Below are 27,419 nucleotides of genomic sequence, written 5' to 3'. Positions count from 1 at the left end.
GAACACCTACATCCAAAAGAATAGTATGGTTCAGTAACATGCTATATACATGGTATAATCTGTCATTTTACCTGTATTTTAGTGCTGCACTTTCTGGCAGAAAGCTGGGGGTGTGCTTCCAGGTGTTATCCTGACATGAACATGCACATATATATATATATACACACACACTGAGTCTCCTCCTTGCACCTCCTGGCCATGTTCCCATTTAACCTGGGCAGCTAACTGAACTAATAGTAATAGGCACAGTTGATGAGCAAGTAGCAGGGGCCTAGCTGCCTGTGCACGAGTTAGGTCCAGGTAGCCTTGTGTGGGAAAAGGAAGAGCATTAACTCTCTATGTGCAGTGCCCCTTCCACCTTACCTAGTCTTACTCTGTGCCAGATACTATATTAAACTCTCCAAAAATGTGTGAATCATGGACTCTGAAATTCTGTGAAAAAGGTATTGTTATCCCTGTGTTATACATGGCAAAACAGAGGCTTATAGCAGTTAAAACAGTATACCTAGGACCTGTAAGAAGCAAGAGGCAGAATCAGGATTTGAAGTCCCTTTTGTGTAACTCTAAAACCTACATTGAATGATCTTGTAATTAATAGTTTCGTTTCCCTCTTCTGGGTTCCAGCTTACTTCCGTGTTTTGTCTTTGACATTTTGGCTATATATCACCCATGTATTTTCACTTTCTACCTCATATTGTAGTTATTTGTATATGTGTCTTATCTACCCCCAGTAGACTATAATCTCTTTTATGGCATATGCTTTTCTCCATCTTTGTACCTTTCATGGCATCTAGAATATGTAGGGGCCCAATTTAGGTGCTGACTGAGGTCAGTAAGTTCTATAAGGAAGATATTTGTTAGGAATGAGTCCAGGTGCCTTGTCTGGAAGGAAATACCAGATTCCCTTATTAATTTATGATGTCTCTTTCTCATCTGCTGTGTTTATCATAATTCCCCTTAACATCTTCTGGGATGTAACTTGGACTTTCTGAAGTTCTTTGATTGGTACTTCTACCTGAACTTTGACTAATTTGAGGTTCCTTTTAGAGTCTGTGTTTGGAGATTTAAGAGAATATCTGTTGTGAATTAGATTCCTTTCTTTTCAGGTCCTGATTTAGAGCCCTACATCTGGAGAACCAGAGGTATGATTGGAACTAGAACTGGAGCTTGCAGGCCTTGGTGGAGAGTAGAGGTGGAGGCAGGGGCGTAGGACTAATCAAAGGGGAAGGAACAATAAGCAAGTTCCTGTTTCTTGTTTTTGCTTGGGGCCTTACAGTCCAACCTTGACAACTTACAGGAAGTTTGAGTAATTTGTGAGGGAGAGGACAGGAAGAGTCATGGTTTGGTTATAGATTCAGAGGCTTCTTGGAATTTACACAAGATGGAGGAGAACATTTGGAACCAGAAGACAATGTCTTGTTTGGCTTAAGTGCATACCTCATTGGGGCTGTTAAGCTTCAGGAGATGGAGGTGAGGAACATGCTCCTGGAATCCTGAGCCTGAACCAAACCTCAAGGGAAAATACTCAGGTAGACCTTTGAGTAGAAAGGAGGAAAATGGCAGGTAGTGGGACCATGTTTATGGAGAATCTTAAGGCCTGAGAGACACAAGGAAAGGTCACTTCTGGCCCTGCTACTAGGTTGACTGTTTCTTCCCACTCAGGAATCTTAGAGATGTAGCAGTTTTGGGGTAGGGGTAATGGGATGGAGAGGCTTTTTTTTTTTTTTTAAGATTTTATTTATTTATTTGACATAGAGAAGGGAGGAGAGAGAGCGAGAGAGAGAGCGCGCACACAAGCTGGGAGGGCAGCAGACAGAGGGAGAAGGAAAAGCAGGCTGCTCGCTGAGCAAGGAGCCCGAGGCAGGGCTCAACTCCAGGACCCTGGGATCATGACCCCAGCCGAAGGTAGACGCTTAACTGACTGAGCCATCCAGGTGCCCCTGGAGAGGCTGTTTTGCTGGTGTTGAACACTAAGAAAACAGGCAGCTCTTTGATATTCATCTCCAGCTTCTCCCTAGCTTTGGCCAACCACAGCATTACGGGAGTGTCAGTTCAGAGAGACTCTCCAAACTATCTGGGCAGTTCAGGAATCTTAATAAAATCCTTGGGTTAACTGAGAAGGCATGGCTTATAAGATACAAATTCCTTCTAGCCATCCTCCAGTCTTTCTTCTCCCCTTTTTTCAACTCGTTGCCCCTGATAGTTTTGCCTTCATTGTGTCCACTTCCTCACTTTGGATTCATGTTAAGATCCATATGCTCTGCCCTTACCACTCAAATGAAACTGTTCTTGATGAGGTCACTAAGGATTTCATGACCAGATCAGCCTTCATCTTACTGGACCTTCACTGCCAACTCCCTCTATATCCTCCTTGACTATCTCTGTCCCTTCCTTGGCATCTCTGATGCACAGTCCCTAGTTTCTTCGTACTTTTAGCAGTATTTTCCATGGGCTTTCCTTAACAATGCTCCTTTTAAAAGTTACTGCTCTTCCCAGGATTCTGTCCTGACTTCCTTCTCTTCCCACTCAGCTCTCTTGGGTGAGTCCATCTATTGTGCATGGTTTCAACTATCACTCATAAGCTGCTAACTCCAAGCTCAAAGTGCTCTGTGGAATTTCATACTCATTTCTTATGCAGGCGCTGTGCTAATTTTCTCTGGATTGTTCCAAAGTTAGTATATGTGCTGCTGAAGTGAGCACCGTACTCATTTCTAATTTGCCTGCTAGACCTTTCTACCTGAATGTCCTTGAAGCAACTACAATTCAACATGTCCAAGAATAATCTGAACTTAGTTGATTACATTCTTCATTAAAATCTGCTTGTCCACCTGTGTTCTTTCTCTCCTTTGGTAGCTTTCACCAATCACCCTGTAACTTAAGCCAAAAGCCTCAGCACCACCCTCTACTGTTCTCACTCCATCCTGTTACTTCTTGGCATTTTCTGTGGCATTTGGCACGTCATGGACACCAAGTAAATACATAAAAGGAAAAGTGTATTAATTTCATTTGAATTTAATTATAGTTTAGCTAGCACTTTGGCCTTGATAAAGCTAAATAGCTCTGGTTACACTAACTTTTGGGAAGGACATTTGACTTTTGGCCGTATTCAAATTATGTTAAGAAGACACTTTTTAATTTTAAACAGGAACACTTTGTGGAGGGATTAGTCATTATTAGGAATGAGTGGATTGGGTTGGCTACTGAGCTGTTTTTCAGGGCTGCTCTAAGGAGCTTCTGACAGTTAAAGATGAGGTGGGTGAAATCAGATTGTGTTGGCCTAAGAGGGCATTATCCTTGGTGTTCATGGGAGTAGAGCCAGTGTGTTATGGGTGTACTTATTACCACATGCTATTGGTTTAATGCAGAAATAGGTAAGACGTTTCCAGTGGGGAGGGTAATATGGCCCCTTTTACTTACTGATGGATTTATTAATTGTATTCTAGTGTTTGTGACATAAATAAATCCTGAGGATGTGTAACTGTCATGTTTTGCCAAGTTTATTTTCTTCCTTTCCATCCAGACCCTTAAGAAAAGGAGACAGTGACTTAAAATCATAGAATTTTGGAACCAGAGAAGCTCTTCAGGTAGTGGTCATCTAGTTCAACCCTTATATATTCAGAAAATAATGATAATAATAATAATGATAGGTGGTAATAATATCAATATCTACTTATGTTTGACAGCTCACTAAGTGCCAGGTGTTATGTTAAGTGCTTTGCATGCATTTCTTTGTATAATACTTTTAGCCATGAGGTAGCTATTGGCACTATTTTATAGATGAGGAAACTGAGGTCCAAAATGATTGGATAACTTCATTGGAGTTAAGTATGCTGAAGCAGCTATTGTGCAGAAAGATGCAGCATCTTGCTTGCTCAAGGTCAAGTTTTCCAGTTAGAAGCAGAACATGAGTAGAATCCAGATCTCCTGACCCTGATTGCAGCATATATTTTAGTTTTGAGCTGAGAATTCATTCTTTGTGGTCATTTGTGTCTCATTTCTCACTCAGTCCCTTTTAATTTTAGTGAAATTGAATGAAGTAGAGGAAAGGGTGGTTTAGAGTTGGGGTTTTGGTGAGTTTTTTAAAGTTTATTTTTAAATAGGCAGCCTTCCCAGACTGACTGGGAATGTAGCAGAAGGCCTGAGAACCAGGAAGTGACACAGACCTGTTTATATCATCCCATTGGGGGCCTTTGGGAAGTGATCCACAGAAATGGTAAAAAGTAAACATAACTGCATCGGCCAGTTCTCTTGGGTTTGCTATTTTTGACCTGGAGGAGGTGTTTCTTACACAGTTTTGGGTACTTTGGAAACCAAAATCTAGCACCTAAACATCTTGATTGAAGGTATATAGATATTTATTTCTATTACCAGACAGAACTTTCTGTGGGCCTGGCAGACAAAATTACCACTTTTTTTTTTCCTTCTCTCTCTCTCTCTCTCTCTCTCTCTGTCTCTGCCATCCTTTTGGTGAATGGCTTTCCATTTCCTTTTCTTTCTTTATAATTAGCACTATGCATGCAAATCTGTCCTGAGAGCTCCCTAGGTAAATGCATGATCTTCAAGGTCCAGTTCAACTTTTCACTTCCCCCAATTCCACTCAGAAGTCTTTATTCCTATCTCTGCATTCTCATAGCACTTTTAAAAGAAACAGCCCTTTTATTGGACCCTTGTAACTTTCACAATGTTATATATAGATAAGCCTATAATTCCTCTCACGTAGATTGTGAATTCCCTGAGAGTAAGGAATTCATGTCTGTGCTACACTTCATCTCTGTGATCACCCAAGCCTTGCTCTGAAGACAGCCAGTAAATATTTGCTGTATTGCAGTATAGTCACTGCAAACACAGAGCCCTAAGAAGTCAGATTTAGCAAATCAGCTTCCCAGACTTTATTTGCCCAGTGGGTATTGAAGCCTGCTCCACTCAGCTCTGATGGGAACCAAGCCAGAGGTGTGTGATGACACATAGATATATCTCTGGAGTCTAGAAACCAATTATAGCCCCTTCTACCAAGCACGTGTTTTGCTATCTGGCCAAAACTTCAGGATTTATGCCCCTTTCCCCTCCTGTTTTATGTCTGCTACGACTTTGATATCTTGTATTTCCTATACACATTATGTCTTTTGGGGTTATCTCTTTTCCCCCTTCAGTGAATAAGTAAATGTTGAACACTTTGGTGTGTAGAAAGAGGCAGAGTTAGTGGTTTCTACAGGAATTTACTACCTGCAGTAAATGCAGCCTACAACAATAGTTAAGTAACTGTGAGTAGGCCCTAGGGAGGGATATGATTGGTTGTCCCATTCTTGGTCCCAGTAGTGACACTTTGAGTTCAGAAGGGCCTTCCATGCTTGTGGGCTGAATTGATGAGTTTACTCAGAAGAGATGCAACTAAACTTGACCTTGTATTTGGAAAACAGAAGTGCAGGGAGCCTTTTGAAGTAGGAAAGCAGGAGGAGAATATATTTTGGCCCATTGGATTTCATTTATCTGTAAAAAAAGGGGTAATAGCCCCTATTTAATGAGGTAGAGTGAGTGTGTGTGTGCGTGTGTGTGTGTAACAAATATGTAAGCTCTGTGCCTCATCCTTCCATACATGTTCAGAGTAGAAAGCCTCCCAGGTCCCCTTTTCACAAATATTGCCTTACTATAGTCACATACATGATTATTTAATTTGAGGGAAGGAAATGTTCCTTAAAAAATATATTTTTAGACCTTCATGGAGGAGAACCTTGGTGGTTCACTTGTTTAACCTGTTGGCTGTTCTTCCCTCTAAACTAACTGTGTTTTGAGCCTAGTTTTAGGGCATACGTTTCCAGCCCTTTGGGAATTCAGTGGACGCTCAATCATGGCCTGTTAGAGCAGGAAGGGGCCTGAGCCAACGACTAATTTGAGTGCCCACTCTCCCTTACCCCATTCTGCGTCCTTCACGTTTATCTCATTACCCCCTCACAACTACCCAATGAAGTGGGTATTGTGTATCCAGTTTATAGATAGGAACTGAAAATAATTTGCCCTAGACTACTCAACTAATAATATCCGAGCAGAGCAGAGATTCTGGCCCAGTCTGTTAGAATCTTTCCACGATACCAGCCTCTTTGAGAAATATTTAGTTGAACTGTTTGATTTTACTGATGAGGAAAGAGGCATAGGGAGGTGGTGTGATTTGTCCTAGTTCAGCCCATGAGTTATTGGTGAAGCTGGGACTAGAGAAGTGGTTTCCTGCTTCAGGGCTGGAAATTTACAGCCTGAGCCAAGTTCCTGCTCACAGCCACTCTGCCTTCCCTCACCTTTTTTTCTGTCCTGTGTCAAGTCTTGTTCTCTTCTGTCCTTCTCTCTTGTGTCTTTTCTCTTTCTCTCTGGGCCCCTATAGCTCTACAGTGATCTGTGTGTGCCCGCGCGCGCACGCACTCACACACAGGCTGGGTTTTTTTTTTTTTAAAGACATTTGTTATTTTTGGAAAGCGCTTTAGGAACGCTGTGTACGGATGGCCTATACAAATGTGCTGATGGATTGATTAAGCTCTAAATGGAAAAGTGGAGTTTCCTGAGTTTGCTGCAGTACAGAAGGAGATGGATGCTAAGTGGGTCTTCGGAGACCAAGGGAGAGAGGACTGCTCATGCAGAACAAAGAGGATGGATTTAACATTTCTTCCTTCTAGTTAGAACTTTTGTTGACTTATGTTTTCAGAGGAAATATTTCTGGGCCCCTCCTATTCCCTAGAAGACATTCCAGATTCCTTAGAACTGAAAGGGCATTTGGGGATCATCCAGGCCCACCCTGAGGACCAGGAAGAATAATTGACTTGCCTGAGGTCAGTCCACTGTTGGTTGGTGGAGCTGGGACTTAGAGCTGTCCTGTGCATTTAGATCCATGCTGCAATCATCCTGCTCTTAGGTTCTGGAATAGATGTTGGAGACTGCTAAAGAGAGGCTTAGGGATGGGGTGGGGGTAGTGTGTCTGTTAGTGTCCCTGCTGTCTGAAGCCTGAGGAATACAGTAGGGGTAAAGCGTGACAACAGGAGGGTGTGGGGACCAGTTCTGGGGAAACCAGACAAAGATACAAATAATATCAAAGCAATTTTAAAAAAACCTCTAACACCTACCCTACTCTGGCTTAGGTGGTTTATGAGGAAAGCTGAGGATTATTTTGGGATTTCTAGGAGGTGAATTTTAACGAGAGTTTGACTTTGTGTCTTTCGGACTTTGGAACTGGACATAAAAAGAAAATGGATGAAGTAATATTCTGGCTGGCAAGGATCTCCAAGCCCAGTAGCAGACTTTGTGCCTACTGAACAAAGAAAGGGGAAGATGTAGAGGTTAGCAAGATTGGAAGGAGTCATGGGGGGGAATAAAGGAAACTGAAGACATCTAGAAGTAACTTCCTTTTTTTTTTTTCATTTTGGAGGGAACAGTGGGAGGCATTAAGATCTGATAAACGTTTAGATATCTTTTGCTGCTGTGGCCCAGCTATTTCAGGATGAGTGGGAGGGAAGTAGAGGAGACATAGAAGGGAAGAAAGGGAGCAATAAGGGAGGCCTTCTTGGTATATTAGCCACTTCTCTTATCACACCCTTTGGGGGACTTTGGACTTTACAGAGTTAGGACTTCTTACACTTTCCAGTTAAAGGTAATTAACTGGTTAAATTCTGATCACATTTCATGAACTGTTCTCTGTCATCCCCCATCACATAGCAGCATTGGGGTTGGTGATGATGGATAATCAAAGAAACAAACATTCTTGTTGTAGACTTTCCACTGCCACCATCCCCTTTCTGGACTAGGTCTGAGCCAAGAAAAGGATTTATGTTTGTATAACCCATCCAGTTCACTGTCTTAACTAACAGAGAGATGGGTCGTGGTTTAGGAAATAATCTGTCCTGAAAATTACATGTAGATTGAGGCTGATCTCTTAGAACTGTAGAGAAACCCACTTAGCACCTGGGAGCCACGTTTGACAGTCAAGACTCCTGTCCACAGAGGAGAGTTCAGTAGAGTGTGACATGACCCTGCTACTTCCACAGGACTGTGACATTTCTTTCTTTTTTTTTTTTTTTAAGATTTTATTTATTTATTCATGAGAGGCAGAGACACAGGCAGAGAGAGAAGCAGGCTCCATGCAGGGAGCCCGATGTGGGACTTGATTCCAGATCTCCAGGATCATGCCCTGGTCCAAAGGCAGGAGCTCAACCACTGAGCCATCCAGGCGTCCCAGGACTGTGACATTTCTCCACAGAGGTAGGCCCCAGGGCAACCAGGCACATGGGCTGAGGCGGTCTGGGCCCTGAGCTGTCTCAGAGGCAGAGTGCCTTGGTTGTTTCATGGCTGCTTCCCCACCTGCTACTGTTGCTTCCCTAGTCTGTGAACCATTTTTGAAGGTGACTCCCAGAATACTTTTAATTTTTTCAGGCTCTTTAGTTAATCTGGAAGCATCTGTGGCAACAAAAAGCAAGCAAATCTTGTGGACTTTAGGCTTGTGTTACAGGTTGCCCTTTATTCCAGAAGTCTGTCATGTTTTCATCATCATTTTTGATGAGCAGTTTCTCAGATAGCCCTCTGCTGTCTTAGCTCTGAGGCCAAGACTGTAGATAGAAGGACCCAAGTCTTGCCAGTTTACAAAGCTGTCCTTTGTATTTTGTCCTTTTTGAGCCTCAATGGAGAGTAGGGAGATATTTAAAGCAAACAACAGCCCCATTTTATAGATAAGGTAACAGAAGCCAAGGTGAGGTAAGTGGCTTCCCCATGATGAGAGTCATAGATCATCACAGAGGATTGTTCTGAAAGGAAATGAGTGTCCATGATGTTAGCAGAGCATTCACGCAGCTTTTAATGTTCAGAATTCACAGAGGTGGGAGAGACCAAACACTGACCTTGAGAGCCTGACATTCTTCCTCATGGGGTCTCTCTTTACCACATGCTATTGGGGCAGCAGCACTAGTCCCGAGAAAGAATATGGCAAGGATGAGTGTACATTTTCCATGACTCCTCCTCACCCTATATTTTAGAAAGGAAAGCAGGCTGATAGAGGAGAGATCTATTTTACACAGACAGAGAAGCTTGGATGTTGTGGAGAATTTTGTGGCTGGGAGAGGCCTTGAGCCTTTTTATAGATGGGAAACAGATGCCAGGGAGCCTTCATGACCAGCCAGCTGTTTGGTGGCAGAGAGGGGACTGACTTGCAGTCCCCAGACCCTTTCCTCTCCTCTTTACCTCTTAAGTTTATTTTTTTATTTTAAAGATTTATTTATTTATTCACGATAGACATAGAAAGGAGGCAGAGACACAGGAGGAGGGAGAAGCAGGCTCTATGCCAGGAGCCCGATGCGGGACTTGATCCTGGGACTCCAGGATCGTGCCCTGGGTCAAAGGCAGGCACCAAACCGCTGAGCCACCCAGGGATCCCTACCTCTTAAGTTTAAATGTTATATGCCTTGTGAGGGTGGATGAGTGCCAGCTTTGAACATGAAGCTTAGCTCCAGGCTCCTCTTTAATCATAATTTTTCCAAAATTTTTTTGTGGTAAAATACATATAAAATGAAATTGATCATCTTAACCAATTTTTAAGTGTGCAGTTCAGTGGCATGAGTGCATTCACATTGTTGTACAACCATCACCACCGTTTATTTATCCATCTCCAGAATTCTTCATCTGGCAAAACTCAAAGTCTGTACTTATTAATGAACACTAACTCCCTATTCCTTCCTCCCCCAGCCCCTGACAATCTCTGGAGAAGAAAGGTACCAAAGGAATACTCAAGTGAAATGGATTCTTCTTCTTTCTTCTTCCTTTGTGTTTTTGTGCATTTCTCTAGGGGTAATTAATATCTAGTTAATTTATTCTGAAGTGTTTTTCTTTTTACTTGGTCTAAAGTCACAATTCAGGTTTTATTTTATTTCTTAATTCTATGTTCAAAGCAGATACCTTCTTAAAATGATAAGATGTATATAGGTGACACCCTTTCTCCACAGTAGGTGGATTCTCCCATTATGAGCAATACCCTAAGGTTGTGAGGATTCCCTTTTCTCTGTAGTATTTCTGAAGTGCTAACTCTTGGTTGCATGCAAACACTACACTGCCCTCTATTTACCCTTTCTCTTGATGGGAATAATGACAATGGGGGCTTTGCAAAGAAGAGAGAAAAGATGTGTGCATTTTCTTCCTAATTCTATACTGGCTCCTCCCCACAGTGTTCATGAGTTTGGTAAATGTTTGTTCCCTGCCTGTCAGGTGCCAGGCTGTCTTTTCTGTTAAGTAAGTCACAGTCCCTGCCTTCAAGGAATGTTGAGTCTGGTGAGGTGAGACAAATAAACATGTAGGTATATTAACCTATTAGAGGTATACTCCTAGCAGGGTGCTCAAGACACTTTGGGACTCAGGAGGGAATTAGTCCTACTGGATTTGGGTGTAGTGTGGGGTGTCAGAAAAGAATTCCTCCAGGAGATGTCTTGTGCTGAGCCCTGAAAGTGCCTGTATTCCTGGCAGGAGAAGGAATCAGGTTTATTTAAATATCAGTTTGTTGAAAGAAGAGGCAGGCGGTTTAGAGGAAAACCTTGCTATATTAATTTTACTTTACATTTTATCTATTTTAATAGGTAATACATATACAATGTACAAGACTCGGGAGATTAAGAGGGAATACAAACAGTGAAAAATGAATTCTTTTCCTGTTAACCACTTACCTCTCCTTGCTGAAGGCAGTTGTTAGCTGATTTCTTGTGCATCATTCCAGGGATTTTCAGGGCATATAGGTGTGTGTATGTGTATCCTCTTTAAAAATACATGCATACAGGGATCCCTGGGTGGCGCAGTGGTTTGGCGCCTGCCTTTGGCCCAGGGCGCGATCCTGGAGACCCGGGATCGAATCCCACATCGGGCTTCCGGTGCATGGAGCCTGCTTCTCCCTCTGCCTGTGTCTCTGCCTCTCTCTCTCTCTCTCTCTGTGACTATCATAAATAAATAAAAATTTAAAAAAAAAATACATGCATACCACAAATGATTTTCTCCATATGCTAATTTTGGAAGTCATTGCATATATGAGTACAGACTGACCTGCCTAGTTCTTTGCAAACCAATGCATAATATTCCATTACGTGTGTATGACAACTTGTTTAACTCATCTCACTTCAATCTTTTGCCAGTACAAAGAATACAGTGAACATCTTGCATCTACATCATTGCTCATGTGACTTTTGAGGATAGGTTCTAAAAGCATAACTGATGGGTTAGAGAATGTGTGCATTTTAGAGACAGATGTCAGATTGCTCTCAAAAGAACTCCACATTAATTATAAAATACTAAATTTAAGGTCCTTTACCAGTTGGTGCCCCCTACGCTGACCCCAAAATCCTCTCCAGAGTGATCTTCCTAAATGGATTTGGTCTTGTAACTTCTCTGTAATCCTGTAAGCTCTACATGGTTTTCAAGGTAAAGTTTAAATTCCTTAGCCTAGCCTTTGACTCTAGCTTCTGCCAAGAATGCTGTGCTCCCATTGTTCTCGTCCACTTGTATTTAGTACCTTATTTTTTTCCTTCTTTTTCACTCAACATAGGCACTAGTAGTCAGCATCATCTCCTCTGGGTAGTCTTTACTGATTACTGTCACTTGTGCAAAGAGCATCTAAGCACTACTCTGATCCAGCCTCATTCATTCACTAGAGAAATATTTGTTGTGCATGTACTGTGCTGTGGCACAACCAGGTATTACTCTCAACGATCCACTGGTTGTTGCCTTGAGAGGATGATGACTGCCTGGTAGAGATACCTGCTGTGAATGAATCCAAAATGGCAGCACCAAAAGGCCTATTGATAACTGGGCATATTCTTTAACCTCTTCTGACCTTGGTTTTGGCATTTATCGAATGAGGAGGTGAAGCCTGATGATCCCTAAGGTCCCTCTAGCTCAGGGATTATTAATAATTACAACAGCAATAACAGGCAGTGTTTATTGAGGATTTGCAAAAGTGCCAGGCACTGCCAAGTGTTTTCTCTGATCCTAATCCTTATGTCAAAACTATGAAGAATTATGGTTACTGTTCCCATTTTACAGATGAGGAAGCTGAGGCTAAGAAAATGATTTGGTCATATGGTCATGACAGAGGAAACAGATTTGAATTTTGGCATTCCAACTTTAATGTTCTTAGCCACATAAACGTATACACTTTCTGCCTATTTACACACAGTTTTGTATACTGTTTTGGGGCACTTGCACTCCACTCTAGACCTCTTTATGAACCATGCCTTTTCTATAGCTTTAAAGTTGGAGCCTGGGTAAAAGCTGTAGACAGAAGACTGCTATAGTCACAGCTACTTGGGAATAGTGAGTAAGGACCCAGTGGTTAGCTCTGTTCTTGAACCCCTGGCTCATGCTCATTGAAGACCAGCGTGGCTGCTTTCCCTTCGTATGAAGATAATTCATGTTGCTGTTTGAAGTAACTCTCTTTAGCGGGGGATTTAGGCCTGAGTCAAAGCTTCAGACGTATTAGGAAGGCAGGGCTGGTTAATATTCCTGGCAGAATCTGAGGGGCATCCTTTATTAGGATTGTAGATGGCAGGCTCCCTTATTTATTACATAAAGCCTTATTAATGGAGAAGGTATGTATATAGAATTTAAAAGGAGAGCGTAATCTTATTGGAATACCTGTTATAAACAAGGATAAATGAAATCAAATGAGTTAACTAAAATATAATAGGCCTGTATCATAATGTATTTTCAATTCAGCTGCTTCTCTGAAGGCATATAGAAAATAATCCCTAAAAGTCTTGACCTCTATTTTTTTTGTTGTTTTTTTGTTTATTTTTTCCCCAAAGACTCTGGTTCCTAGTCTTCTGAAGTCAGTTGTGGTTCTCCCCCCAGTCCTTGTCAGGTACAGCCAAGAAGTGTGGCCTCTGGAGTCACAGGTGTGTCGGGTGAGCCTGGATTAATTGGTCCATTTTTGAGATTCATGGCTGTGCAGTCAGCATCAGATCCTCAGGGGCTCATCCAGCCTCTGGCAGTTGAGCAAGCCTAGCCATGGGCCCTTGGCTCCTGCTGCTGCATTCCTTCTTTAGGCGGTGTATTTCTCTCTTTAAGACACGTGTTCTCTATTTTTTTTTTTTTTCCTTTCGGTTGGTTGAACTCACTCAGTCCAAGTGGCAGAGGCAAAGCCTGACTCGGGTGTAGCACTCTGTGTCAACAGCTGCCTCTCTCCTCCTCTCTGTTGGAGGCGGTGGGGCAGAGCCAGGGCAGTTTCTGAAAGCTCTGCTGTGCCTGACAGCAGATCTCCAGGTAAGCCTGTGCTTGTCTCCTTGGCCTATTACGAGGATCTGGCTCCTTGATGCAGACGCTGATGGCAGCTTGCTGCAGGCCTCAGCATTTCCCCAGATAATGCATTAAAAAGCCACTTATGTACCTGTTCTTCTTGGTAGCAGGAATTCAGTTACTAGAATTCTTTCAACTTTGTATGTGATTATAGCTTCCTTACCGAAGTGCCTACCTGCACCTTACTTATGGCTGAAGTTTTTACATATGTCCTTGTTTTTTGTTTGTTTTTTTATAGGTAAATCTGCCTGCTGCTGACTTCAGAATTCTTACTTCTGGCTTTTAAATTTTTTCTTTTTAAAATAACTTGGACGGATAAAAGATGTGCCATGGCAGGATAGCACCAAAGAGCACCTCAGCGTTGGCCGTGGCCTCCGTGGGACATGGAGTGTTCCTTCCGCTGGTGATCCTTAGCACCCTCTTTGGAGACGGACTTGCCTCAGGTGGGTTCTGGCCTGCCTCTGTGTGTGTGGGAGGGAAAAAACTCAGTGCCATTGTTTCTCTGAAGCCCAGATAGGGGACTCTCCATCTAGAGGCCAATTGCAGAGAGAGCAGAGGGTGGTGGTGGGATTTTATGCTGTGGTATAGCAGGGGGCCAGTCCTGGGGGTCTGGCAGGAAGGGGCCTCCTCAGCCAACTGGAGGAGAGGTGTGTAGGAACCTATGAGGACGACATTATCAGCCCTCTCCCCGCAGCTGGTGTCATCAGGTAGGATGGAGCTTATCTGTAGGGTTCAGAGCATGGTGGGCATCAGGGTGCAGGTTTTAGAATCAGACTGCTGTATTCTGAGTCCAGTGCTACTGTTGCTGGCTCTGGGACCTGAGTAGGTCTAGCTTCTGTAAGCCTCAGTTTCTTCAGCCACAGAATGGGATAATACTAGTTAGTAGCTACCTTGGAGGGTGGTTGTGAAGATCGTCTGAAATAACAATAGGCACTTCATGATTGTTAGCTCTTTATTGTTTGTTTTTTTTGTCTTTTTGTTTTCTCTCAGAATAAGTAGAGTTGGGATATTGTAACCTTGTCTGACACTATAAATTTCGTGATCTTGGACAAGCCATGTAGCCATTATGTGGCTCAGTTTCTCCATTTATCAAATGAAGGGGTTGACCTGGATACCTTTAAGGTCATATCCAGTTTCCTCCATCTATATTTTCATGATTCTAAGGACTTTCTGGTTCAAGCTGGTGAGCTTCAAGAGCCCTAGAAGGGGCTAGAAATGCAGCCATGAGCCTTTTTGAGTTTGTATGATCCTTGTTGCCTTTTGCAGTGCTCTGAAGACTGTTCTAGGTTCTCAATGTGTGGTCCTCTAGACCTAGCATTCTTTTTAGCAAGGGCGTATTTGGGTGTGTACTATAGGCCTCTGGATAATGCTAGAGAACCTCCATAGATAGAGCCTTTGTATCTGCAAGCACCAGTAGAGGTCTCAACTAATTATAGTTTTTAAAAAAAGATTTTATGGGGACACCTTGGTGGCTTAGTGGTTGAGCATCTGCCTTTGGCTCAGGACGTGATCCCGGTCCTGGGGATCGAGTCCCACATCAGTCTCCCTGCAGGGAGCATGCTTCTCTCTCTGTGTGTCTTTCATGAATAAATAAGTAAAATCTTAAAAAAAAAAAAGATTTTATGTATTTATTAGAGAGAAAGCAAGCACACACGTGCACACAAGTGGGGGAGGAGCAGAGGAAGAGGGACAGGCAGACTCTGAGCTGAGTGGGGAGCCCAATATGGGGCTGGATCCTACAATCCTGAGATCACAACCTGAGCTGAAGTCAAGAGTTGGAAGCCCAAACAACTGAACCACCCAAGTACCCCTCAACTAATAATGATTGAACTCAACAGTATGGGGGCCCCTACTAGACCTCATTAGGTACATGTATATGGCAGTTTTCTTTGGACAGAGTTCCCTGGAGAGGGATCTTAGCTAGATTCTGGAGTGTAATGTATAGAGTCCCCATCGCTCAGTGCTCTTCCTCATTCTCTATTAGCTCCCACCACCTGCTTACTCAACACATACAGATAATGGTGCATATAAGCTTTTTCTTCAGAATTATTGGGAGAAACAGTTACACATTTGTTGTTCCATTGTAGCCTTCTCCACCAGCCACATACAGATTCCATCTTCTGTCGTCTCCTCTTCACCCTGTTCTGACACTTCAATCTTTTCCATGAAGCCTAAGACCTCTTTTGCTATGAGGAGCCCCTGGTACAGCCAAGGAGGCCACTGATGATTAGGAACCCAGAATGTGGGCATTAGGGCTATATGAGGTTCCAAAGGGAAAAGAAGGCCAGGCTCCACCAATGTGCAACCAGATGAAGCAGGGCTTACATTCATAGGGCTTACAGCCAAAGCCAGAGGAGATTTCTAGAAGTGGTACTTACAGAGCAACAGGATGTTAAAGACCCTGTCTTGTTTGCCACTGTATTTCTAGAGCAGAAGTTGGAGGGCTATGGTCTATGGACCAAATCCTCCCTGCTGCTTTTGTATGGCCTGTGAGCCCAGAATGGTTTTATATTTTTAAATAATTGGGGAAAAATCAAAATAATATTTCATGATACATAAAAATTATAAGCTCATATTTCAGTATCCATAAATAAAGTTTCATTGGAACATAGCAATATTCAACCATATATATTTTGTCTGTTGCTGTGTTTGTGTTACAGTGGCAGCATTGGGTAGTTGTGACATAGATTGTGTCCCCCCCCCCCGAAGCCTGAAATATTTAGCCTTTAAAATATTTAGCCCTTTATAGAAGAGGATTGCCATCGTACCCCTAGCCCAGAACAAATAGTATTCAAGAAGTATATGCATGAATGGAATGACAGAGCTAGGATTGTGGAGGTCATGCACTTGCCCAGGGTCCTAGGGCCTGGACTAGAACCTGGCTTAGTACCTGGAATGCCACCAAGACCACCGTCTTCCCAGGCTCCACTAGGGAAGCTGTCCCATTGTGTGACCTGGCAATATTAGGGCAGAACATCTGCCTTCAGTTTCTGAAGTCTTTACCCTCTTTAACTTCATTAAGCCATTCCACCTACTGCCACCCTCCTTTTTATGGGCTCCACCCCTGCCTCCTCCCATTTCTCACCCCATTTTCCAACTACCCACACCTTCCCAACTTTCCATCCAAGGTCTGAATTCAATTATCAGGGACTGATGGTTTCAGACTAGCTGGATAAAGGGATTATTATTCTCCAGTGTGGAAAAAAAACGTATGTCTGTAGTGTGTGCTCAGAGCAGGATGGAAAAGTTGGCTCTGTAGTTTTTCCCCCTCCCCCATCTGCAAAGAATCCTCCCTCCCCTGCTACCCCCTCTCCCTAAGTCTTTTCTCCTCCCACAAAACATGTATACTGGCACAGCAGGATGCAGGCAGGGGAGGAGGTGGCACCATTACTTAGATCCAGTGCACCACATTGCTTCCAGTGTGTTTCCCTCCATGAAGTTGCTCCTTGGGGAAGGAGGTACCTACTCCTTCAGCTGAAAAGTGAGCACACCTGTATGGCTGTGCCTGCCATAAGCAGTTCCCCAGGCAGGCTTGCCAAAAAAACAAGACTTTCAGATACTTTGAAGTTGAAGAAAGGCAATTCCATTCAGGAGAGGTCCCCTCTTCCTCTTTGTATATATCTTACCCGCACCTATAGCTACACCTGACCTCTTTGTGTCTCCTTCAAAACAGAAACAAAATCCTTGAAGATGTGAGGTTGGTGTTGTGTAGACTAATAAAAATGATTGGAGGGCACTTGGCATATAAAATGTGTAATGTAATTCCCAGATAATGACAGCAACAGAATTGGTATGTGACCTGCTGTTGAGTCATGCTGGGCTGGAGATTTTATGCAGATGATATCCTTTGCTGTCTTTAAAAAACAAAGCTAAAGATGCAAAGTCATTTTTTGTGCCTAGAATAAGGAAGTGGGATGAGGTGTCATACTTGACCAGTAGAGGAAGGATTGGTTACTTCTGGAAATCCCTTTGCCTTCCAGAAAGCTCATGTTTGCATAGTATGATGGTCTCAACCCAGCTGGCTTGCTGACTCATGTAAAATGGTTTTGATTTTCATTCTCTCCCTTTCCTGAGGATATTTACTGAAAAAAAAAAAAACCTACATATTTTACTTGTTTCTGATCCCCACCCTGCCCCCTTGAATGTGTTTCTGTCATGCTTTGGGCCATGTTAAACATCACACAAGCACCTAAAGCAATTTTAAAATAGTGGGGAAAGCAGCCATCTATATTTCTATGCAGCATAGTGAGAAAGCCTGGCAGCTAGTGTTCATTGAAAATGGGAAATGTTGAGAACAAGGCTCTCAGGGGTATGATGTGGCTTTGACCCTTAACTTTGCTGTGGCTGAAGATTTTGGCAGGTGGCCCTGGCTTACCTTGCCATCTCTGAAGGGACCTGGAGTCAGAGATAATGTACCCTGAGTTAAGAGGACGGGCAGGAAGTTGATGCATAAAGAGCATCATCTCTGTGTCAGGCTCTTTGTGTATCATCCCATTTAAAGCCCTCAGAAAACCTGTAAGGTAGGTCTTCATGTAACCATTTTACAGATGAGAAACTGAGGCAGAGAGAGGTTAGTTACAAAACCTGCTCAGAGATAGGCAGTTGTCGGTGGGGAAGCTAGCTGGGATTTGTGCCCAGTCTATCTTAACTCTGCTGCCCATGGTCTGCTGAGAACCACACTGCCTGTGCTGAGTGGCAGGCTTCTTCTCTGAGACCCATTTATGTCACCCTATTGGAGCACCCAGGGTAACAACCTTCAGGGGATTCTTTTGATAGAGGAAGAAAGACTCCATCTGTGTTTTTTCCTCTGGATAAAGGATGCAGGAGTCATCGCTGGGTTACCATGTTTGCCACTGTGGTGGTTTCTTTTCTCATCTACAATGACTCTTGGTTGTTTGGTTCCCAGTTTAGGCACAAGATTTGCCAAGGCGGTTCTATTCTTAGAAAGGAACAATAGGGACTGCAGCAAATTATTTGCTAAATGAGGATGTAGTTCCCAAAACATCCGCAGAGCATCTTCCTGTCTGTTGTAAACACTGCCAATGAAGTGATGTAATCTCTCCGTGGTGTAATTACCTGTGACTATAAAAAGACTTGGAGTTTGTGAGAGGAGGCTGGATGGGTCATTATAGGGCTTGCCGAACTGTGGCGTCACAAGAAGACATTGAGAAATTACCCTCCTCAGGCTAATTGTTGTGCCATGTTTAGAACATTGCAAACACATGGTATCAGCCTTGTGTGTTCCTGTCAGAAACCAGGAAGCCACCAAACTGAAGACCAAACTGAAGACCTGACTGGGTATCAGTTGGGTTAAAGCCCTCCATCAACACAGATGCCACCTAAGCAAAGGTGCCTCACTACCCTGGCCTAATATATAAGTGAGGATGTTATTCTTACATGTGCAACTCCTTCTGCTAAAGGGGTCACAGGATGCTTAAAAGAAAATAGGGGCACCTGGGTGGCTCTGGTTGGTTAAGTGTCTGTCTTCGGCTCAGGTCATGATCCCAAGGTCCTGGAATCACGCCCCACATTGGCTGGGCTCTCTGCTTGGTGGGGAGCCTGCTTCTCCCTCTCTCTCCCCCACTCCCTCCCCTCTCCTCCCCCTCCCACTCCCTCTGCTTGTGCGCCCGTTCTCTCTTTCTGTCAAATAAATAAAAATAATCTTTAAACAAAACACCTAGGGTCAGCTTTCAGAGTTCTTGATTATTATAGTAGGTTTACACATTAATTCTTTTCATCACCTCTTACCATCTGGGGATTCCTTTTCTCTGCATCACTCAGGAGTGTGAGCCCACAGAGAGTATGAGCAGCCCTCATTCCCATTCCAGGTGCTGGTGCGAGTGTGGCTGGCTGCCTGGAGTGTGCCAGAACTGGAGTGACCTTGGCCTGCCTTGTGTTTAACTTTGAGGCCCAGAGGGACAGCAGCATCTAGAGACAACCTTTCTATGCTTTTGTGTGAGAGAGGGGTGCTGGCTACTGTTCTCTCCTAGGCCTGTTCTGCCACCTCACCTGAAGCCAACCTAAAGCGTGAAATCTGAATGTACTGGAAGATAGAGTGAGATTGTAACTATTTCTTTGAAAAGTTTGTTTAATTTCTACACTCAGTATGGGGCTCAGACTCAACAACTGCGAGGTCAAGAGTCATATGTTTTTCCAACAGAGCCAGCCAGGTGCCCCTAGATTGTAACTTAAAAAAGGATTGTCCCCTAGCAGTTCTTCACAGGGCTGTCTCTTGTCAGGTGGAATAGGATTCAACTCATAAACACCTTAAAATAGTAAATACCACCTGCAGCTCTCATGGGGCCACTGAGGTCACTGGTACTAGTTCAGTGTAACATCCGGCTGTCATTAGCCTTCAGGCATGCCCCTTGTTTGTTGGTTGGTTTTAATTCCAGTATGATTAAGCTACAGGTTATATTAGTTTCAGGTGTACAATATAGTGATTCGACAATTCTATACATTAGTCAGTGATCATTACACAAAGTGTACTCTTAATTCCCTTTATATATTTTACCCATCCCTCCACCCTCCTCCCCTCTGCTATCAATGTGTTCTCTATAGCTAAGAGTCTTTTTTTTTCTTTTTTCATTTTGTTTCTTAAATTCCATCTATGAGTGAAAACACATTGAATTTGTCTTTCTCTGATCCCTCCCTTATTTTACTTATATCACTTATTCACCTCACATCATATCCTCTAGATCCATCCATGTTGTTGCAGGTGGTAAGAGTCAGAGGCAATGTAGTCTGGTTAAAAACGTGGACCTTGGAGTCCAGTTGTCTCATTTTGAATATGGCCCCTACTCCTATTCTATCTGTGTTGCCTTGGATAATTTTCCTGACTTCACTGTCTGTATTTTGCCAGCACTTAGGACATGGCCTAGCATACAAAGAAATAATTCCCAAGTTGAAAGATCAGATTCTAGCATCATTTGTTGTAGCCAATACTACTGAGGCCATAGCTGATTAGATTAGTTCAGACAGACTTTAGGGTTGGAAGGTGCTCCTATTACTTCCACGTGTCTTGGATTCTGTTTGATTCAATCCAGTGCATGCTGAGTGGAGTTGGATACATACTGCATGAGTTATTCATATTTCATAAGTTCCTAACTTGCAAATACTGCATGTTGGCATCCTACATATGAAGATGGAGCAAAGGGCAGCAGTTGCCTCTTCTCAGTGTTGTTATTGGGGTGGGGGAGGACAGTCCGCTAGGTAATCTCACAATAAGCCATTCCCTTCACAGGCTGTCTTGTCGGTATTTCAAAGCCAGGGTTCCTCAAAGCTGCTATTTGTTGGGAACTTTTGGAGTCATTTTGCAAATGCCAAGGGCTCCTCTTTTTTTTTTTTTTTCTCTTTTAACAACATTTTTCATTTCATCAGCACCATGATGTGATTGAAAGATTTTATTTTATTTTATTTTATTTTATATTTTATTTATTTTATTTATTTTATTTATTTTATTTTATTTTATTTATTTTATTTTATTTTATAACGTCTTTTTTTTAAGATTTTATTCACCCATTCATGAGAGACACACACAGAGAGAGAGGCAGAGACACAGGCAGAGGGAGAAGCAGGCTCCATGCAGGGAGCCTGACGCGGGACTCGATCCCAGGTTTCCAGAATCATACCCTGGGCCGAAGGCAGGCACCAAACCACCGAGCCACCCAGGATGCCCCGAAAGATTTTATTTTAAAAGATTCCTAAACACATCTGGAAGAATATAGCATCAGAAGTAAAAAATTAAAACTCTTTTCTTCTCTCCATTTGGTAGTCCTTTTGCCTTTTCTTACTTTTCTTAGCTATTTGATAGCATTTCTTTTTTTTAAGAGCCTTTTTCTGCCTAGATTCATTTGCTTCCCCTGAGATGGCTATTTTTCCCATGTTTAGCTTCTTTGACTTGTTAACTCTACCAGTAGTCCAATCTCTTGCAGTACAATTGTTTAATCATTCAGAATTCTGGGAAGTAGTGTGGGGAAAATAAACAGGTTCACTTCAAGATTTCTTCTTTGCAGAGTTTTTTTTTTTTCTTTTTCTTTTTTAAGTTCACAAAAGTATTTTAGGCATTTCAACCCAAGAGGGGAAATGTGTTCCAGGAAGTTATGGCCAAGTACAAACAGGGTTATAAAATAATTCTGCTGTTGCCTTTGTTATTCTGAGTAACAAGCAACACTTTATGAAATATGAAAGGGTCTGACAATCCGTTCTTTTTTTATTTATTTTTATTTTTTATTTATGATAGTCACACACACACAGAGAGAGAGAGGCAGAGACATAGGCAGAGGGAGAAGCAGGCTCCATGCACTGGGAGCCCGACGTAGGATTCGATCCCGGGTCTCCAGGATCACACCCTGGGCCAAAGGCAGGCGCTAAACCGCTGCGCCACCCAGGGATCCCCTGACAATCAGTTCTTCACAGGTAGTAGACACTTGTCTCCTTGGGAGAGGGCAGGACCTGTGTGTCTATTGTCACAGGTTCAAGTTCTGACAGCTGGGCCTTGTTAACTCTGGCAAAGGTGAGAGGTACAGGAGAATGTTGTTGGGAACATCACCCATCAGATGAGACAGAGTGAGCATGAGGAGCAGTCCAGCAATGTTTACTGAGCACTGATCATGGAACAGTGAGGTGTGGCAGCAGGCAGGAGAGAGGCCTTGGTTATTTCTGCTTCCAGTTGATCTTACTACTTTGGAAGCCAGATTGCAAAGGGTGCAGGGGTGTCTTGAGCCAGTGCAGCCCCACTAAACCTCCTGATGACCATGCATGGTTGCTTAGAATTGCTGATTAGTAGCCTGTGAAGTTAGCTGGTGACTTCAGTAGGCCATGTGACTCTCTGCTATATATCCCTCCTCCCCTGAAGTAGACCCCTTCAGTTTCTGATCTCTGATGTCCTCTCCTATACATGTCTCTCCATCTCAGTTCTTGGCATGAACACTTGGTAAGTGTTCACACATAAACTCCTTGAAGACAAGGACGAAGTCCTTTATGTATTGCTCCTTTGCTATAACCAGGCCAGTGATCATTCCAGGTGGACCCAAACAAGTACATCCTAGGAAAGGTATTCTGCGGGGTGAGGGGTTTCTCCCAGCAGGATTGTGCAGAATCATGGCCTGTCCTGCACGTGAGGACGAGGTAGTCAAGTGCACAGCCCTGTGAGATGCAGCACCTTGTGGGCCTCTGCCCTGATTTATGGTTCCCCATAAGATTCCATCCTCAGCTTTCCGGGGAGTTAAGAACTGAAGAACCATGTGAAAGTGTCTTCATGCCTCAGGGGTTGCAGGTGGGGAGGCTCCTCTGAGAAGAAATGAGTGGGTCTGGGAGGGCTGCCTAGAGGGGTTTGTTGCAGTATGCTAATTTTCAGCCTGGGTGAGGAACTTTGAACCCAGTGTGGGTATGGATCCCCTTGGGAGGGAGGGAGGAGAGGTATGTGGGGAGGAATGCATCCTGGCTCTGAAACCTATCCTGGGAGGGACTGGGAAGAGAGAGCTTGAATGGGTTTGGCTACCTTTTCCTCACCCATAACTTTCTGTACTCCTCCCCCAAATCAAGGCTAAGGGGACTCCTTTTTGCCCTTTCCCTGCACAGTAGCACCTTCAGAGCCTACTCTCACTATTCTTCCAGTGGCTAGACTCCTGTGGTCGGAATTCTGCCTCTCCTCTTCCCCTCAAACCTCTCTTCATACTTCAAAATCCAATTCAAAGTCCCCCTCTACAAGATACCACTCCTCCCTTACCACTAGAACTGATAGGGTCTGGGGGACGGAGAGCGGGCGTTGTGTATGCTTCCTGCACGGAATCAGCAGGAGCTCCTAGTCCTTTATCTTGAAGTGTCAGAGGTTTTCCAACGAACAGGATTCCACGTCCTGCAACCTTGACCTCAAGTCTTTGATTGGGAAGGAATTGGACAGCTTGCTAAGACTTCTGGAAATCCCAACTTTGGGAAGCCTGAACCCTTTGTTCTGCAGGTCATGATACACACACCCTATAGGCTTGCTGTAGGACCTAATGACTCGGGGTTGCCAGGGTTGCTGTGGCACATACTGGGTTTGGTGTTTTCCTAAGCAGCATTACCTCATTTAGCAAGCATGTGTTAACATAGGCAGGGAGAACAGCAGGAAATATATAATGCCGTGGAGGGCTTTCTGGGGCCAGGCACTGGACTGGATTGCAGTGGAAGTTCTCATTTGTAGTTTGGTTTTCGTGGTAAGCCTGCGAGAGGAGGGTGGCCACCGCCAGGAGCAGCGCTGTACACCAGGAGGAGCGCAGAGCTGATGGTTTGGCACTCTGGAGTACTCAATTACTTGTTGATGCTCCTGCTGAGTGCCAGGATTGTCCCAGCTACAGTTCTTCGTGATGTGTGCTATGGTCCGCGAAGTCACTGCCCTACACAGGAATGCACTTATCAGGTGCTCCTGACTAGGATTGGGAGGGCCCTGGTAGCTTTTTTGGAGGGAGAGAAGTCTATCCAGAGCTGGAGCAAGTAGGAGCCAGCCAATAGGGGAGACAAGATGGCACAGTAGGGTTAAGAATGCACCCTTTGGGGCCAGATAGGCTGGTTTGAATCCTAGCTCTGCTATTAACATGTAATACCACTTTGAGTGAGTTTCTCAAAGTTGATGTTCTTTAATTTTGCTATGTGTGAGATTGGGATGGTAACACATTGACCACATAGGGCTTTTGTGTTCTCATCGTCGTTGTTATATGGCATCTCACCTGTGGCAGGGACAGAGGCAGCAGGTTGGGAGCAAGTCTAGGGAGGACAGGGAGAGAGTCAAGTGTAGTGTCTGCTCTGCTTCCTTGACCCTTCCTTTGGAACTTGCTGTGCCACTTCTTTTGAAGCCTTGGATGTCCAATATACTCTGTCCCCTAAACTGGTGTGCCTCTTGCTCTGCTGGGTAAAGGAGTGGTCTCCTCTATCTTGGTGGAGTAGGTTTGGAAGCTGAGGTTTCAAAAGAAAAAGTCTAGCCTTAGTCTAAGAGTTGAGAGATTGGGCTGAACATCAACAGCAGCACAATTTGGGGGAAGCATCTGGAGGCAAGATGCTGCTGGTAGAGCAGGTGCCTTTCCTGCTGAGTTGTTTCAGTTGAGGAGGAGGAGGAGAGAGTAGGAGGAAGGGAAACAAGATCTAAGCTGGAGTGTCTTAAAGATCAAAGGGTTAAAGAGAAAACAAAAACCAGCTAATGGATTCAGGCTTGAATGAATCTAAACAGGGAAATAAAGAGGGCTGGAGGAGAGTGTTGGTACATGTTGTGGAAGAAGTTGAGGATGAGAAGAATGGTATCTGTGCTCCTATTTGCCTATGGGAACCAGAAGTGACCAGCTAAGTGAGGCCCCTTCCAGCCTGCTGGAGTGGAGGGGATCATTCAGGGTAGGCCCCTCATGTTCTGCCTCAACCCAGCCAGCCTGTGGAGGCATTTTTGACAAGGACTCCTTATTTCAGCCAGTCTGACTCACAGCAAGGTCCCATGGGGGTCTAGCTCAAGTCTGGAATCCCATAGGGGGCTGAAGGGTTTGAGAGGCTCCTAATTGATTTGGAAGGGAGAGGAGTAGAGTTGCAGCTGGCATCTTGGGGCATGCAGATGTATTCCAGGAGTCTTCAGCTTGGATTGGAGTTGGGGTAGAGATGTTGGGTTGAGAACTATCTGATTTGGTGTGTTTGGGACTGTTGAGAACTGTGTGAGTTCCAGCAGAGATGTGTTTCAGGTTTCTTTAGAGTGGTTCTTAGCAGGGGAACTCATTCATCACATTGTTGTTCTCTGTACATTGGGGTTAGTCAGTTTAGAGGTTTCAAGGTCCATCTCCCTGGCATTCAGAAATTCTGTTAGCAGTAATGGCAGACACTTGCTTTGTGGGAATAATTTAAGATTGTGAATAATTGGATTAGATGAGGTGATATATGTAAAAGTGTTGGGTAAACCATAAAAGTCTATTCTAATGGAAGAGAGTATTATAATGGTGCTTTTTTTTTAGTTGGCATCTCTTTTCCGAATTGCTCAGAGCATTTGGTTAACACTAACTGGTTATTCCTTCATTTATCCCTGGGTGGGAGGCTGGCATTTAATAGCCCCCTTTGTATACAAGATCAAACTAAAATTTCCAAACAGAGCCTCACATCTTGAGTTTGAAGCCCAAATCTATGGAGCTTGAATCTAAAGCTTGGATCTCTGAATGCCTCATTTCTGGGAATAAAAGAAGATGGAAGGAGAAAGGGAGACATCATTTAAAAAGAATTTCCTGGGTGGCTCAGCGGTTTAGCACTGCCTTAGGCCCAGGATGTGATCCTGTATACCCGGGACACAGAGAGAGAGGAAGAGACACAGGCTCTCTCTGCCTGTGTCTCTTCCTCTCTCTCTGTCTCTCATGAATAAATAAATAAAATCTTTAAAAAAAATTCTTTTTAAAGAAAGAAAACTTCACAGACAACTAGTCAGGTCAGACAGTTGCCAATCAGGATTTTGAGAGACGTGGAAGTCTGACATCCATTTTTCTCTAAGAACCCACAGAGTCCCTGTTAAGAATAGGGCCCTGGGATAAGCTAGAGAAGCAGAAGGCTAACCAATGTAGGTTTGGGACAAGGAAAGCAGAGAGGGAGCTGGCAGCGTTCTTTATTAAAGTGCCAGATTCTGTGCCACAGTCCCAACTTCCTGACACACACCACTGGAAAACTCACTTGCTACTCCCATTGTTCCCAGGAAGTGTCAAGGGACCCAGAGCAGGTGGTTGTTGTATTCTGTAGATCTCAGGGTGAAATCCCATGAAGGTAGCTTCAGAACCTCCCTGAGTGTCTGGCCCAGGCCGGGTTTACTGCAGAACAAGTACCTGCAGCTTGCATTTGGCAGGATGGCATCTGGAAAGCTAAACCTCAGGTCAGTGCTACAGTTAGGGAGAGGACTGGACTCACCGAGCCACCTTTCTCGCTAGTCAGGAGCTAGTGAAGAGAGTTCTTGTTTTGTTCACATTTCAGGGTCAGCTTTCTCCCCATGCCTGTGCTTTTCTGCCTCTGGTCAAGGCTTATAGGACAGTCTGTGTACTTTCTTGCATAAGGACTTGAACCCTGGAAGCAAGAGAAGAATATGCTGAGTTGGGAAGATTTTCCTCCTTCCAGGGGCAGCTATGTACATTTCTAGGCTTGAGATTCTAGAGGTCATTCAGGTGTGTCAGTTAAGAATCACATACTTGTGAGAGAACCAACAGGTTGAACCTTACAGGTTATATGCTCCATTGGGTCTCAAATTTGAGCATGTATTAGAATCCCCTGGGGTGTGTGTCTGGCCAGAATACTAGGCTTGCCTCCAGAGTTTCTGATTCAGCAGGCCAAGAATTTGCATTTCTATTAAGTTCTTACTTGCTGCTGCTGGTGATCTGGGGGACCACATTTTGGAAATCACTAGCTTACACTTGGGGTGAACAAACCCATCTGATCCTTTTCAGAGCAATTTTTGGTAAGGTGGGGACAGAGGGATAGAGAGGTCTTAAATACACTGTGGGGAGAAGTGGTTCAGAAATAGGATGTTGCAGGCAGACCACCATAATTTGGAAACTGGGAAAGAGTCAAGTGAATAAGGAGGAAGTTCACAGGTTTCTAACCTTCTGTGGGCTAGCTCTGGTTGTTGCCCACTATCCTGCAGAGAGTGCGAGAGGGGAAGCAGGGTAGACCTAATGAAACCCTGTCACCTGGGCATCCTCCCTCCACTTCTTACTCTGCCCTCTTAGTCAGTAGTTCTGAAAGTCTGCATTTTAAGAAATCTTTGCACAGCTTGAGGTCTGGGGTATGAAGAGCAGAGTCTAGAGCTGGAGATCCCAGGCATCAGCACCAGCACTGCTTCTAAATACCAGTAACTGAAAGCCCCTTGTTTTGTTCAGCAGTGATGTGAAGGTTGGTTTAGCTTTCCAGAACCCTTTGAGCTCTGATACCTGCGATTCTCTAATGCCTCTTTGACAGTTTCCACCCTCATGGTCAGGAACTTCTGCTTGCTTGTTATGTGTCTTTTATGTTTTATGTATGTGAAAACTTCTGTGGTAAGGAGTGCTGATGAGAATCCCATCCAGAGTCTGCCTTGCCGAAAGTGAAACCAGAGAAAAGTTTAGGAATTGGAGTAACTTTTCTTTCTAGAGAGTCACTAGCCTCTG

At 43.8% G+C, this 27,419-nt stretch overlaps 1 protein-coding gene and 1 non-coding gene across 5 annotated transcripts in view; one reads left to right on the top strand and one right to left on the bottom strand.

Annotated features, from left to right (window-relative positions):
- Positions 1–27,419, top strand: part of SUSD6 (sushi domain containing 6) — a 97,128-nt gene that overhangs the window by 30,717 nt on the left and 38,992 nt on the right. For 2 of the 4 annotated variants that reach the window (XM_055303751.1, XM_055303754.1), the window contains one exon: positions 13,532–13,736. In XM_055303751.1, the coding sequence (XP_055159726.1) occupies positions 13,616–13,736 (121 nt within the window). In that variant the 5' untranslated portion in view covers positions 13,532–13,615. Of the gene's footprint in view, positions 1–8,057; positions 8,236–13,140; positions 13,261–13,531; positions 13,737–27,419 lie in introns of those variants that run through there. The other 2 variants (XM_055303752.1, XM_055303753.1) reach the window with 2 other exon arrangements.
- On the bottom strand, positions 2,593–2,700 carry LOC129496537 (U6 spliceosomal RNA). Its single transcript, XR_008661810.1, has one exon. It is a non-coding gene; the product is annotated as a U6 spliceosomal RNA (small nuclear RNA).

This window comes from Nyctereutes procyonoides, unplaced genomic scaffold (assembly GCF_905146905.1).
Source record: "Nyctereutes procyonoides isolate TBG_1078 unplaced genomic scaffold, NYPRO_anot_genome, whole genome shotgun sequence".
Lineage (NCBI taxonomy): Eukaryota > Metazoa > Chordata > Mammalia > Carnivora > Canidae > Nyctereutes > Nyctereutes procyonoides.
The sequence above is the reverse complement of the archived record's forward strand: the minus strand, read 5'-3'. Positions and strand labels throughout refer to the sequence as shown.